The sequence below is a fragment of the Staurois parvus genome, unplaced genomic scaffold (genome assembly GCF_062004578.1).
Source record: "Staurois parvus isolate SC_StPar_1 unplaced genomic scaffold, SC_StPar_1.0 ptg000574l, whole genome shotgun sequence".
Taxonomy (NCBI): Eukaryota; Metazoa; Chordata; class Amphibia; order Anura; family Ranidae; genus Staurois; species Staurois parvus.
In genome coordinates this window covers 6,512,463-6,527,747 of record NW_028318370.1, presented here as the reverse complement: position 1 = coordinate 6,527,747, position 15,285 = coordinate 6,512,463, and the positions used below count along the sequence as shown (strand labels likewise).

The following is a 15,285-nucleotide window of genomic DNA, read 5'->3' as shown; positions in this document are numbered from 1 at the left end:
GCTACCATCAAACCCGCCCTGCAGGCCAGAGTACTGGGTGTCATTCTGGACTCCAACCTATCCTTCCAGCCCCAAGTCCAATCTTTAACAAACTCGTGCAGACTCCACCTCCGCAACATCGCCAAAATCCGCACGTTCCTAACCCCAGAAACCACTAAACAGCTCATCCACTCCCTCATCATATCACGACTCGACTACTGCAACTCCCTCCTCACTGGCCTGCCTCGCCGCTGGCTATCCCCTCTTCAGTCCATCCTGAACACGGCTGCCAGACTCATTCACCTTTCCAACCGCTCTGTCTCCGCCACCCCCCTCTGCCAATCCCTCCACTGGCTTCCGATTGCGCAACGGATCAAATTCAAAATCCTAACGCTGACGTACAAAGCTGTCCACCATACTGCCCCGAATTACATCACTGACCTAATATCCAAGTACCGCCCAGCACGCACACTCCGCTCCTCACAAGACCTCCTTCTCTCTAGTTCCCTGGTCTCCTCCTCCCATGCCCGCCTCCAGGACTTCTCCAGGGTGTCACCCATCCTCTGGAACTCCCTGCCCCAACCCATCAGATTATCACCTACTCTCCTCTCCTTTAGGCGCACCCTGAAAACCCATCTCTTCAGGGAAGCCTACCCCACCCCCTGCTAACTTGCCTCCCTCCTCCACTCTTCCTACCACTCCATCCCCCACAGCTATCTCCTCCTGTGCCACCACCCCCTCCCTCCTAGATTGTAAGCTCGAAAGAGCAGGGCCCTCGATCCCCTCATGTTTTGCATTGTATTGGTATTGTTCTGTCACATGTTCTGTCTCCCTTTGTAATGTACAGCGCTGAGCGAACTATTGGCGCTTTATAAATACTGTATAATAATAATAATAATAATAATATACCTGCACTCAGCCCTACTAAAGTACAACTTTGGGATGAATTGGACTCTGATTGTCAGGTCTTTTCATCCAACATCAATACTTGACCTCACAAATGTTCTTTTTTGCTGGCTGTGCCCAAATTCTCTCAGACACACTAAAAAATCTGGTGGAAAGCCTTTTCAGAAGACTGGAGGCTGCTACAGCCTCAAAGGAGGGCCAACTCTATATAAATGTCCATGGGTTTGAAATGAAATGCCCAACAGCCTCATATAGGTGTGATAGTCAGGAGTCTAAACGTTTTGGCCTGATAGTGTATGTAAATATATGCAGAACTTTGATTTTTGGCTTCTGTGGGAGGTCACAACTCCTCCCATGCATATCACTGCTGTGGTCCTAATCGAAGATTCGTTACCACTTAATGAATGCTCACCCACAATGCACCATGAACGGGTGGCCCTTACAAGCACAGTGATGTATTTGTACGTCACTGGCCTCTTCCAGGTACAGGGCACATCCACACCCAATGACTTCTGTTGTAATTTAACACAACAGGAGTTTGCCAGCAGGTCCCGGCCAATGATCAATGGCCAGGACTTTCTGCTTGGCTGTGTCGAATCACAGCCCAGAGCCCTGTGTTGACAAACAACACAGGGCTCTGCATAGAGGGAGCAATCTCTATGTTTCTTCTAGGGAGAAGGAACAAAGATTTCTAGTAAAAAAGCAGCATATAATGCACACATTAACACTTGTTAGGCACACACTTAGCCCCTTGATTACCTTGAGATGGTAACCCCTTCCCAGCCAGTGTCATTAGTACAGCGACGGTGTAAAGTATTATCACTGATCACTGTATTAGTGTCACTGGGGATGTCAGTGTCAGTTACTCAGTTACCATCCAGTGTCTGACTGCCTATTGCACTGTCAGAGTTCCACTATAAGTCGCTGATCACTGACACACACACATTTGTGGACGCTATAACTGTCATGCAAACCAATCAATATACACTTATTGGGATTTTGTTTTACCAAAGACACGCAGCAGTATACATTTTGTTCTAAATTTATGCAGAAATTTGTTTTTTTTTTTTAATTGGATATGTTTTATGGCAGAAGGCAAAAATATAGTTTTTTTTCCAAAATGTTCAATCTTTTTTCATTTACATAATACAAACAAAAAAAAAAAAAAAACAACACAGTGGTGATCAAATACCATAAAAAAAATTTTTTTTTGTGTGTGAAAAAAAGGATATAAATTCTATTTGGGTACCGCGTTGCATGACCGCTCAATTACCAATTAAAGTAGTGCAGTGCCGAATAGCTAAAAAATTGCCTGATCATGAAGGGGGTAAAAACCTTCGGAGCTGAAGTGGTTATTTAACCCCTTGACGTTGAGCGTACGCAAATATGTGGCCTCTCGGCATATGGGCCTTGACGCCAAACGGCCGCATATTTGCGTGCAATTAGAAAATACATGTGCTGAGAGCGCGCGCCCTGCTCATGGAAAGGTCCCGATCTCCCCTTTCGATCGGGACCTTTTCTGATCATGTGACGGCGAATCACGGCGGTCACATGACCCTAAAACCCCGCCCGCCTCCTGAAACTCTTAAAGGGCGGGGGGCGCCGACGCAAAGTGGTTAAAGTTGCAGATGGAAATTTACTTTTATATTGTCTTAAAGATTATATGAGACCATATGAGTGATTGGTTATACATCTACTTTAAAACGATACTAAAGGCTTGGCCCTGCCCGCTCTCTCTCCTCACTGGTTGCCTGGCTGTGACTGAAAGCAGCGGGAGCCAATGGCTCCCACTTGCTGTCTCAGCCAATGAGGAGGCAGAGACCCGGGACAGCCGAGGCTGTTGTGCACATTGATGGATTGCGATGGGGCTCAGGTAAGTGATGAGGGGGCTGGGGGCATTGCTGTACACAGAATGGTTTTTTACCTTCAGGCATTCTATGCCTGAAGGTAAAAAACCTTTACAACCACTTTAACCCTTCCCCAATTAATTCCAAAAAAATTGGCTGGAGTTCCACTTTACATAAATTCTTTTCCAAAAGTCAGTCGCGTAGCTGAATACAGTTTCTTCTACCTAAAATGATAAGCTGCCTAATGCATTAGCAGCTTTTCAGACAAAATATTTTATCTTCCTAGAAGCCGAAGCAGATGCATGCTGGGTAATGGAGAGTGACTTGGCGGAGCATCAAAGGCGCTGTTCAGAAGGTTTGCTCCGTCTGTGAGAATCCTGCCCTCCAACACAGCGGGAGGTTACCGGTAATGAAATATGTAGCAGACCTGCATGCTTGGTGAGAGAACTGCTCAAAGCAAGATGGCACGGAGGGGGCAAATAGAAAACCAGAGCCTTGTCTTGACCCAGGGGGCAAGTGTCTTGGCATATTGGAAGATGAGACAGGAGATATATATATTATTGAGAGTCTCCGGGCCTCCTCTCACTGTGTCTGGCTTCAAAGAATACGAGAACTTGAGAGCATCAAATAAAACTACATTTCGGTCTAAAAACTTTAAATTAATGAACCTTAGCTGCTTCTAGAGTCAGACTAGGCAACCTGAAGTTCTCCACTTCTTGAGGCATGACATTTCCCAGCATGCTTTGTCATGGTATGTGGCCACATGCAATTGGGAAGATATGTAACCAGGACACCTCTATTATTATCAGAAGTACAGAAGGCAAGAGGCAGAAGGTATCGGAGTCCAGATATCATTTGTTCACAGCATCTACTAAATATCTAACATGCTTCGAAGGTTCTTAGAGGCACCCTTTATTAAGGCTTCAAAATGTTGGACATAAAAAGATCCAGACAACAGGAGGCAAGCTGTTCAAGCGTACAAACTAAAGGAACAATGTCAAATGCCCCAAAAAAATATTGAAGAACGGTCCCTGAAATAGAAGAACGGTCCCTGAAATAGAAGAGGTGTTATACTCTCTCCTCTGGTGGCCTCTATCTCCTACTTCTCTTCCATTCCTGTGGTACAGTCTCTGTCACGTTCAGCAGCATTCAACACTAAGGCTTGGTTCACATCTGTGCGGGTGGTGCGGCTGCGGATCCGCACGAAAATTTGTACAGCCGCACCACCCACACAGAGAAATGTGGACTCGCGGGCGGGTGCCATTAGTTCTAATGGCACAATGCCCACACTGGAAAACGCAACCGTACTGGGAACTGCGGTTTCCAAAGAAGTGCAGGGACTTCTTTCCTGCGTGTCACGGGCAAATGAATGGGCTCTCGTCCCCATGCAAACTGTGGCCCGCACGGCCGCATAAATGTGAACCGGGGCTAAAGGGGCTATTTATAAAGCATTGAATCTGACATTCAGCAAACATTCACTGCAGGTGAATCCTCCAGGTGCATGCGTTTAAAATGACGGTGATGGATTCATCAGAGATGCTCCCCTAAGGCTTCGATTGGCCTGGGTTCACATATATGCGGTACAGTATATCGCATGTGTTTCCCTGAAAACCTATCTCTTCAGGGAAGCCTACCCCACCCTCACCTAACAGCCGAACTCCTCCACTCCTCCTACCACTCCATCCCCCACAGCCACTTCCTCCTGTACCTCTACCCCCTCCCTCCTAGATTGTAAGCTCGAAAGAGCAGGGCCCTCGAACCCCTCGTGTATTGTTTTGTTACTGTATTGTCTCATGTACTGTCCCCCACTATAATGTACAGCGCTGAACAAACCTTTTGGCGCTATATAAATACTGTATAATAATAATAATAATAATAATAATTCGCACAGGAACCAGACCACAGCCCAGCGCTCCAGTGAGCACTGGAGGGACAGAGCAGAGATCCGGTGACTGACAACTGACAGTCATTCTCTCTGCTCACGTAAGACAGAGTACTGAGTGATTAACGGTCATCTGATCGCTCAGTTCTCGATCTTAGAGCCAACATGAGACAGTTTCAGCATCAGACCAATGCTGCAGCCATATAGATGAGTGTGTACAGTGGGGATCGAAAGTTTGGGCACCCCAGCTAAACATTTGTATTAATGTGCATAAAGAAGCCAAGGAAAGATGGAAAAATCTCCAAAAGGCATCAAATTACAGATTAGACATTCTTATAATATGTCAACAAAAGTTAGATTTTATTTCCATCATTTACACTTTCAAAATAACAGAAAACAAAAAAATGGCGTCTGCAAAAGTTTGGGCACCCTGCAGAATTTATAGCATGCACTGCCCCCTTTGCAAAGCTGAGACCTGCCAGTGTCATGGATTGTTCTCAATCATGGGTTCTTCTAAGCAGTTGTCTAGAAAACTGAAACTGAAAATAGTTGACGCTCACAAAGCTGGAGAAGGCTATAAGAAGATAGCAAAGCGTTTTCAGATGTCAATATCCTCTGTTCGGAATGTAATTAAGAAATGGCAGTCATCAGGAACAGTGGAAGTTAAAGCAAGATCTGGAAGACCAAGAAAAATATCAGACAGAACAGCTCGCAGGATTGTGAGAAAAACAATTCAAAACCTACGTTTGACTGCACGATCCCTCCAGAAAGATCTGGCAGACACTGGAGTTGTGGTACACTATTCCACTATAAAGAGATACTTGTACAAATATGGTCTTCATGGAAGAGTCATCAGAAGAAAACCTCTTCTACGTCCTCACCACAAAAATCATCATTTGAACTTTGCAAATGAACATATAGACAAGCCTGATGCATTTTGGAAACAAGTTCTGTGGACCGATGAGGTTAAAATTGAACTTTTTGGCCGGAATGAGCAAAGGTACGTTTGAAGAAGAAGGGGCACAGAATTTAATGAAAAGAACCTCTGTCCAACTGTTAAGCATGGGGTTGGATCAATCATGCTTTGGGGTTGTGTTGCAGTCAGTGGCACAGGGAACATCTCACGAGTAGAAGGAAAAATGGATTCAATAAAATTTCAGCAAATTTTGGATGGTAACTTGATGCCATCTGTGAAAAAGCTGAAGTTAAAGAGAGGATGGCTTCTACAAATGGATAATGATCCTAAACACACCTCGAAATCCACGGGGGATTACATCAAGAGGCGTAAACTGAAGGTTTTGCCATGGCCTTCACAATCTCCTGACCTCAACATAATTGAAAATCTATGGATAGACCTTAAAAGAGCCGTGCGTGACAGACAGCCCAGAAATCTCAAAGAACTGGAAGACTTTTGTAAGGAAGAATGGGCAAAGATACCTCAAAAAAGAATTGAAAGACTCTTGGCTGGCTACAAAAAGCGTTTACAAGCTGTGATACTTGCCAAAGGGGGCAGTACAAGATATTAACTCTGCAGGGGGCCCAAACTTTTGCAGACGCCATTTTTTTGTTTTCTGTTATTTTGAAAATGTAAATAATGGAAATAAAATCTAACTATTGTTGACATATTATAAGAATGTCTAATCTGTAATTTGATGCCTTTTGGAGATTTTTTTATCTTTCCTTGGCTTCTTTATGCACATTAATACAAATTTTTAGCTGGGGTGCCCAAACTTTCCATCCCCACTGTATGTGTGTTCTTTTAATAGTTCACCTTCGCATGTGATTCGCACAGGAACCGCACCGCATTCCTGTGAAAATCACATGTGATTTGTGTGCGGTGCGACTGGAGCCATACATTTTGTATGGTTCTAATTGCACTGCACCTGCACCAAAAAGGCGCCGAACCCTTTTTTTGGGTCTGCACTAGAATCAGATCGCATGGGTATTCACACCTATGCGATCCGATTCTGCACATCGCACGGCATTTTGCGGACCACTTTCGGGGTTTTGTTAACATACACACCCGCAGCGGTTCACATTCGATTCTGATTTTCGCACAGAAAAACGCTGCAAATTCCACACCGCATCAGTGTGAACCAGGGCTTACACTTGCTTCAAAATGTGGCATTGGACACACTTTTTTTAAAGCGGAGTTCCGCCCTTTTATTCATGATCCTTGCCACACAATGCCCACCCGCAGAACAGTCTGTTATGGGATATTTTCATTTATTTATTTATTTCTAAATACATTTTTTGCTGTCGGTATCCCGCACTTCCGGTCCGACCGCCTAGGCGATTTCATCATTAGGCGATTCCCTAGGACTTCTGGGATATCAGCATTGGTTTTTCCAGGTGTCTTTGGGAAGTCTAATGGTGAAGTCTTGTGGTATTTCTTGATTGAAAGTGATGTTATTGGGAAGAACGATTGACAGGTTGCCATAACGATAGGGCGGGATCTTCCACCTTCACCGCCATTGTTATGCCAACCTACAAACAACACAGTGTGCCGTGCCGTGTCCTTACAGCGCAAGTGCGAGATCGAGAGGTGCATGCTGGGTAGCCAACTGCACCGAATCGCAGAAGAAAGTAGGAGCTGGCTTCAGATGCCAACACTAGTAATGGCCGCTGCCTGTCTGCCAGGATCCTGCTGGGGAATGTCGCATTTACAAGTAAGCAAGCGACATACACTAAGGACACTGTCTTAATTATATACTGCAACTGAAGAGAATCACGGAGGTGCTTTTTGTAGAAAAGTGCCGAGGAGACCGGAACTCCACTTTAAGGCACTCTGAATGCCAATCAAAGCCCATCACTAAATAAAATGGTTACCTTACAGTCCTGTTCACACGTTGTATTTGCTTTACTTCACAAATTATACCCCATGTCACTTTCTTGGTGCTTCAAAGTGTCTCAAACCCTCTAGAAGTCTATGACTTCAAAGTCTGCTAACAGCACCTGCAACTTTGGAGGGGCTTTTATTCAGTGTTAGTTTTGCTTTGTTTTAGGAGGTATTGCAGGTATGAGATATCCCAGGATGCACTAGGAAACCAACAAGTGAACCAGAAAGAGGTCATAGCAGTCACTTCCGGTTCATGTGTATATATTATGGGAGTGTCTGGTGCAGGCGTCACATCTGGTGTGCAGTGAGGAGCATCAGGAAGGTGAGTGGGGTCTGGATTGGAGCGGAGCAACTAGCAGATGACACACGTGGTGGGCAACATGGGAACACTATAGAGGAAGGTGAGTGGGGCCCAGAGAGAGAAGACTGAGTGACAGAGGATCAGCGGAGCTGGGGGATTAGAGCAGGAGAAACTAGCAATGTCACACATGGTGCGCAGCATGGGAGCAATATAGTGGGAGCTGAGCGAGGACTGGAGAGAGGAGGTTCAGCAAACCAGAGGATCAGGAGAGCTGGGGGTTATTATTGAGTGGAGCATCAGCAAGCTGGGGGTACTACTGAGTCGGGATCTGCAGAACAAGGGCTCTAATAAGCTGGGGATCTCCTGAACGAGGGCTCTAATAAACTGGGGATCCCCTGAACGAGGGCACTAATAAGCTGGGGATCTGCTAAATAAGGGCACTAATAAGCTGGATATCTGCTGAACGAGGGCTCTAATAAGCTGGGGATCTGCTGAACGAGGGCTCTAATAAGCTGGGGATCTGCTGAACGAGGGCTCTAATAAGCTGGGGATCTGCTGATCGAGGGCTCTAATAAGCTGGGGATCTGCTTAACGAGGGCACTAATAAGCTGGGGATCTGCTTAACGAGGGCACTAATAAGCTGGGGATCTGCTTAACGAGGGCACTAATAAGCTGGGGATCTGCTGAATGAGGGCTCTAATAAGCTGGGGATCTGCTGAACGAGGGCACTAATAAGCTGGGGATCTGCTGATCGAGGGCTCTAATAAGCTGGGGATCTGCTGATCGAGATCTCTAATAAGCTGGGGATCTGCTGAACACGGGCACTAATAAGCTGGGGATCTGCTGAACGAGGGCATTAACCTCCCTAGCGGTCTGATTATGTCAGTATTTCTGTGCTCAAAGCGGTACATTTTTTTGCATGGAAATATGTAGTTTTTTATTGTAGGCCTGAAATTTTTAGGAATAACTCACTGAAATCTGTCCGAACAAGAGTCTAGTAAACATCCCGGGGATGATAAAACTTGAAACACGAAATCATAAATTATAATTTAATAAATAATCATAAAAAATAATAATATAATAATAATAAATTTAATTCAATAATATAATCAAACCAAAAACAATGAAATTTGAAATATAGCGCCAAGTTCGCACATCGCTGAGCAAAGTCGCAGAATCGTTTTCAGTGTCTGATGACGAATTTCCCCCACGAATCATTATCACTCAATTCTGCAAGTGGTTCTGATTTACTATCGCTGTTCTCTAGCCGGTCTAAAACCGCTTTTGATGTAAAGGGACGCTTTTTGGACGCCATGGATGTTTCTCAGTTTCCAGGCAGAAAGAACAGTAAAATGCAGGCAGGGCACAGGACAAAGCACTCGGGACAAAATGTATGTGAAATGGTTTGATACAGGAATGTTATACTATGTGATTTCAGTGAATTTAGTGAATGTCACTTTTTGTCATTTTCGCAGGGGACAGAACCCAGAAGACAGATGCCGGCATCGGCCGGAGGACATTGCCGGGGACACTGCAGGAGGGACATCGCGGGAGCGCAGGACAAGGTAAGAGAAGAACAGATCCTGGAGCAACGCCGCATGGTAAGCCCGAGTGTAGCTCGGGGTTACCGCTTGTGGTGCTGAAACTTTACCCCGAGCTACACTCAGGAATACCGCCAGGGAGGTTAATAAGCTGGGGACACGTTGGTGATGATGAAAGCTTTTTAACCAGACATATGATCACAAAGTGACCTGAATTATTGTAACGATTGTACAGAGTATTATAACCATAGACAAGCAATTTGGGAATTAGTGAATCCCCAAGTATATGACAACCTCTAAAATTCACACCTAAATAATGTTAAAATTGGACAATAAAAAAAAAAAAATTATATATATATTAAAGCAAAAATAATAATAATAAACAAAATAATAAAAATGTGACAAACACAGTGTACCCAGACATTTTTTACACCATCACCACAAAGATTTTGGCCTTTTAGAAGTAACGGCCATTGAATGTACAACGAAAGGAACCCTCACAGACAATGAGAGGTTGGCCCTCTTGTATTAGAGAGAGACTTTTTGGATATACAAGTTGGGCTCTATGGCGCCCAATGGTCTAAATGAAGATTTAGAAGTCCAGAGCATTATGTAAGAAAGTATTACCAGCAGTCTTTTGTTTGGACACTTCTTGCTGCCCCCCCCCCCCCCTTCCATTACACTGTATTATATTCAGATGACAACACATCTCATTGGGTATATCAGACCCTATATGAGACCGGTTTGTTAATTCTAGCCTCATAATATTGTTTCTAGGAGATTAGTTAACTTATACATTTTATATACAGCATCATACCTGACATTCTAATGTAATATCCTATCTTAATGTTTATGTAATTATGCATGATATATATTTTTAATGATCCGTCCGCAAGTAATGATCCAATATCATTTGCTCTTATAATTCACACTTGATCCATCTACTGCATTTCATAAGTGTTTTCAGTTCCACATATACATATATATTATTTTATATTTTTTTTATTATTTTATTTTTTATTATTATTTTTGTTTTTAGTATATATAAATAATATATATATATATATATATATATATATATATATATATATATTATTTATTAATCTATTTATTTCAGGTACTTATATAGCGCCGTCAATTTACACAGCGCTTTACATGTATATTGTACATTCACATCAGTCCCTAACCCTCAAGGGGTGTACAATCTAAGGTCCCTAACTTACATTCATATACTAAGGCCAATTTGGACAGGATCCAATTAACCTACCAGCATGTCTTTGGAGTGTGGGAGGAAACCGGAGTACCCAGAGGAAACCCACACAGGCACAGGGAGAACATGCAAACTCCAGACAGGTGGTGCCATGGTTGGAATATATAAAATATCTTTTAATGAATTTCTTAATTAATTCTGTATTAATATATATATATATATATATATATTTTTTTTTTTTTTATTGTCCAATTTTTACATTATTTAGGTGTGAATTTTAGAGGTTGTCACATACTTGGGGATTCACTAATTTCCAAATTGCTTGTCTATGGTTAAAATCCTCTGTACAATCATGTCACAATAATTCAGGTCACTTTGTGATCATATGTCTGGTTAAAAAGCTTTCATCATCACCAACGTGTCCATTGTCAATTTTGAGCATGTTTTAAAAGTTATTTTCCCTGTCTTAATTGCTTTAATTGTTATATGACCCACAGGTGGGATGAGCCATCCGCTCTGTCCCTAACACTCAATCCCATCACCCTTTAAGGCCGGCCCTCGGCTGCTCGGTCTCCTATAAAATGGCCAATTACCTCTCCCTTTCCAGGACTTGAGAAAGCACATGTGTGCGAAATATGCCGTCCTGGTAACCGGCCCTACCTCCCCTGCTTGCGGCAGTACTCTGGGCTTCCCCTCCGTCTCCTGGCTATCGCAGTGATGCAGTGACATCATCCCGGGACGCTGCGATCACGTGGTCCCTGCATCTGACAGGCTCAAGTCCATTCATCACCACTGCACATCATCCCTGAGTGGACCGTCCACCTGACCCAAGCACTTCCTCCAAGCAAGGGGCTCAAGTGTTTTTATGTTCCATTGCTTATTCCAGGGGTGGGCAACTGTGGCCCTCCAGCTGTTGTAGAACTACAAGTCCCATGAGGCATTGCAAAACTGACAGTTACAAGCATGACTCCCAAAGGCAGAGGCATGATGGGACTTGTAGTTCACCAACAGCTGGAGGGCCACAGTTGCCCACCCCTGGCTTATTCCAATATAAGTACTCCCCCTAGTGGAGTTTTTATATTACTACCACCACAGCACTGTTTTTTCTATGGAGCTTCTGGATTCATCTATCTGATGGTAACAGACAGATGAATCCAGAACTCTCCTGGGCAATGCAGCATTTACTGAGATCCTTACTGTACTGGGCCTCCTCTTGCGCTTCAGAATATTGGATTTACTGTCACAGTGGGTGCCCACACTAAAGATGCCTGGAACACCAGACGGCTGGTGAAACGGGCTGCGGGGAGGACACTGTGAGATCGTGGGACAGGTAAGTGGCTGTTTTTTAAAAGTCAGCAGCTACAGCTTTTGTAGCTGCTGACTTTTATTTTTTTACAGCGTGAGTGGAGCTCCGCTTAAGGGTCCACTGTTGGCTAATGTCACAGAGCCGGTCCAAACTTTGGAAGGATCCTGATTTTAATGTTGGATCCACCCCGATGCCAGGACTGGAAGCTGGCTCAGCCTGTCAGTGAGCCGCTGAGAGCCTTGTGAAAGTGGAAAACCCAGATATTTCTGTGCTTAGGGATGGACTCTATGCCATAGGGACCACACAATGAAAATCTTGGAATATGCACGCCTTGCTGCCCTCAAAGAACCGGGGAGTCCAAAAATACTAATAGAGAAAAAAAAAACAGAGGGAGCACCGGCCTTGTGCATTACCTTTAAAAGTATGTTCATTAAATATAAAAGAAGAAGGTATTCTACTCACAATAGTAAATAAATAGAAGGCACATCATAAGGGACCGCTCTGTCCAATTCGCACTGCGTTTTTTGAATAATGATGAGAATGATGGCCATCCAAAATGGCTGACGTGTTTCGAGGACTAGCCTCTTCCTGAGAGCCAACTGCTTCCACCCCATCCACAGCTTAGTGAGCGCTGAAGGGGTAGAGCATAGAGCCAGAGACTGACAGTCACCAGCTCTTTGCAGCCTGCAGACTGAGAACTGAGGGATCAGCAGTGTCTGATCGCTCATTTCTCTGTCAAAGGACAGATACCACACTGGACCAACGTTGCATCCAACTAGATGACTATGTTTTATTTTTAATGAATCCCAAACTTCTCTTTGAAGTTTCAGATTCAGGCAGACAATCTAAGTCAGTGGTGGTCAAGTTACTAGACATAGGGAGCCTTAAATACGGCCCCAACAGCCCCTGGAGGGATGGTTCAGTGGCATCCTCCCTCCTAGATTGTAAGCTCCCAGGATCAGGCCCTCCTATCCCTCTTGTATTGAACTGTATTGTTGCTGTATTGTCTCTCGTTATATTGTAAAGCGCTGAGCAAACTGTTGGCGCCATAAATCCTGTATAATAATAATAATACATAAATCCTGTATAATAATAATATATAAATCCTGTATAATAATAATAATAAAAAATAAATCCTGTATAATAATAATAATAATAATAATAATAATAATATATAAATCCTGTATAATAATAATAATATATAAATCCTGTATAATAATAATAATAATAATATATAAATCCTGTATAATAATAATAATACATAAATCCTGTATAATAATAATAATATATAAATCCTGTATAATAATAATATAAATCCTGTATAATAATAATACATAAATCCTGTATAATAATAATAATAATATATAAATCCTGTATAATAATAATAATACATAAATCCTGTATAATAATAATATAAATCCTGTATAATAATAATATAAATCCTGTATAATAATAATAATATATAAATCCTGAATAATAATAATAATATATAAATCCTGTATAATAATAATAATACATAAATCCTGTATAATAATAATAATATAAATCCTGTATAATAATAATAATATAAATCCTGTATAATAATAATAATATAAATCCTGTATAATAATAATAATATATAAATCCTGTGTAATAATAATAATGATGATGTAGTATTCAGCATATGTAATGCTACAGGAAGTCAGTGACTACAGGACGTGCTACAGTTATGGTTGGAGACTGGAGATATGCTGCAGGAAACTGTTAGAGACTGGGAATGGATTTCATAAGACTGCTAGATATCACTATCATTACTGTACCTTCACAAATCAGTGCTGCCACTACTGTCTGCTGGTGCCCCAGGGCCAAACAATAGGCAGCAAATGGCCATAAGTGAGCCACCAGGAACATACAGTCATGGCCACAAATATTGGCACCCCTGCATTTCTGTCAGATAATGCATCACTTCACCCAGAAAATTGTTGCACTTACAGATATTTAGGCAGTCTCATGTTTATTTCAAACCAAAAGTTGGGAAAAGGAACCCTTTCAATCTGGGAGACCTGGAGCAGTTGGTGAAAGAAGAGCGCTCCAAAATTCCAGTAGAGAGGTGGAAGAAACTCATTGATGGTTATAGGAAGCCATTGATTTCAGTTACTTTCTCCAAGGGCTGTGCTACCAAATATTACATTGAATGTGCCAATAATTTTGTCCAGTCCATTTTGGGGGTTTTGCGTGGAATGAGTCACATTTGGCTTTTTGTTTTTCCACTTTTTTGCGTCATACCAATAAATACAACATGAGAAGGCCTAAACATTTCTGATTGCAACAATTTTCTGGGAGAAGTGGTGCATTATCTGACAGAAATGCAAGGGGGGGGGGGCAATATTTTTTGTCATGACTGTAAGTAAAGGAGTGAAATATAAAATATATATAAAAGGAGTAAAACATAAATATTTAATAATTCCAATGACCCGAGATGGAATACTGAGATTCCTGTTCAAGTCCAATCATGACTGATGGTTTTTAGTCTCACCAGTTGCATGTTTGGGAGGCATTGGGGAAGATTTACTACAACTGGTGCACACAAAATCTGGTGCAGCTCTGCATAGAAACCAATCAGCTTCCAGGTTTTATTGTCAAAGTGTAACTGAACAAGCCGAGGTGAGAAGCTGATTGGTTTCTATAAAAAGCCGCACCAGTTTTAGTAAATCTCCCCCATTGTGTGAAGCACATACCCCACTCCAGGGATAATGTATAAAAGTTTGCAAATTTAGTACAATTATTTTTTATTTCAGGTACTTATATAGCGCCATCAATTTATTCAACGCTTTACATATATATTTATTGTACATTCACATCAGTCCCTAACCCTCAAGGGGTGTACAATATAAAGTCCCTAACTTACATTCATACATACACATACTAGGGCCAATTTAGAGAGACGTCAATTAACCTACCAGAATGTCTTTGGAGTGTGCGAGGAAACTGAAGGACCCGGAGGAAACCCACGCAGGCACAGGGAGAACATGCAAACTCCAGGCAGGTGGTGCCATGGTTGGGATTCAAAACCAACAACCCTTGTACTGCCAGGAGGAAGTGCTAACCATTCAGCCACTGTGCTGCCCTCCAATAACAGGAATATAGTTCAGTAAACATCGACACATGAAGGAATTTGAAAATCCATGACCTATGTGTGACCATTCCTCCTCCCTGGCAGACCATAGCTCAGGCCTTGGAAATTAAACAACTGTGTTGATGGCAGAAGTACACTTACCATGGTTTGGCCTTGTAGTACTCGTCTGGTGTCACAGTTTTGATTCCCCCAAAGTAGTCCAATACCCAGATGTTGGTGATGTTGAGTTTGGCAAAGAACCAGTTGTGGTCATGGGGCCATTTGGCCATCTCTGGGTGCCGGCTGAACAAAGCATGCTTGGCTGTGGCATTTTCCTTGTCATCCACCTGCATACAATTAAATCCAGTAGTCAGGACATA

General features: G+C 42.6%; 1 protein-coding gene across 2 annotated transcripts in view; it reads right to left on the bottom strand.

Moving 5' to 3' along the window:
- The window catches only part of CREG1 (cellular repressor of E1A stimulated genes 1), a 46,186-nt gene that overhangs the window by 10,666 nt on the left and 20,235 nt on the right, over positions 1-15,285 (bottom strand). The window contains exons 3-4 of one of the 2 annotated variants that reach the window (XM_089691940.1): positions 15,068-15,252; positions 4,945-5,289 (exon numbers count right to left, since the gene is read on the bottom strand). In XM_089691940.1, the coding sequence (XP_089548066.1) occupies position 5,289; positions 15,068-15,252 (186 nt within the window). In that variant the 3' untranslated portion in view covers positions 4,945-5,288. Of the gene's footprint in view, positions 1-4,944; positions 5,290-15,067; positions 15,253-15,285 lie in introns of those variants that run through there. The other variant, XM_089691939.1, reaches the window with a different exon arrangement.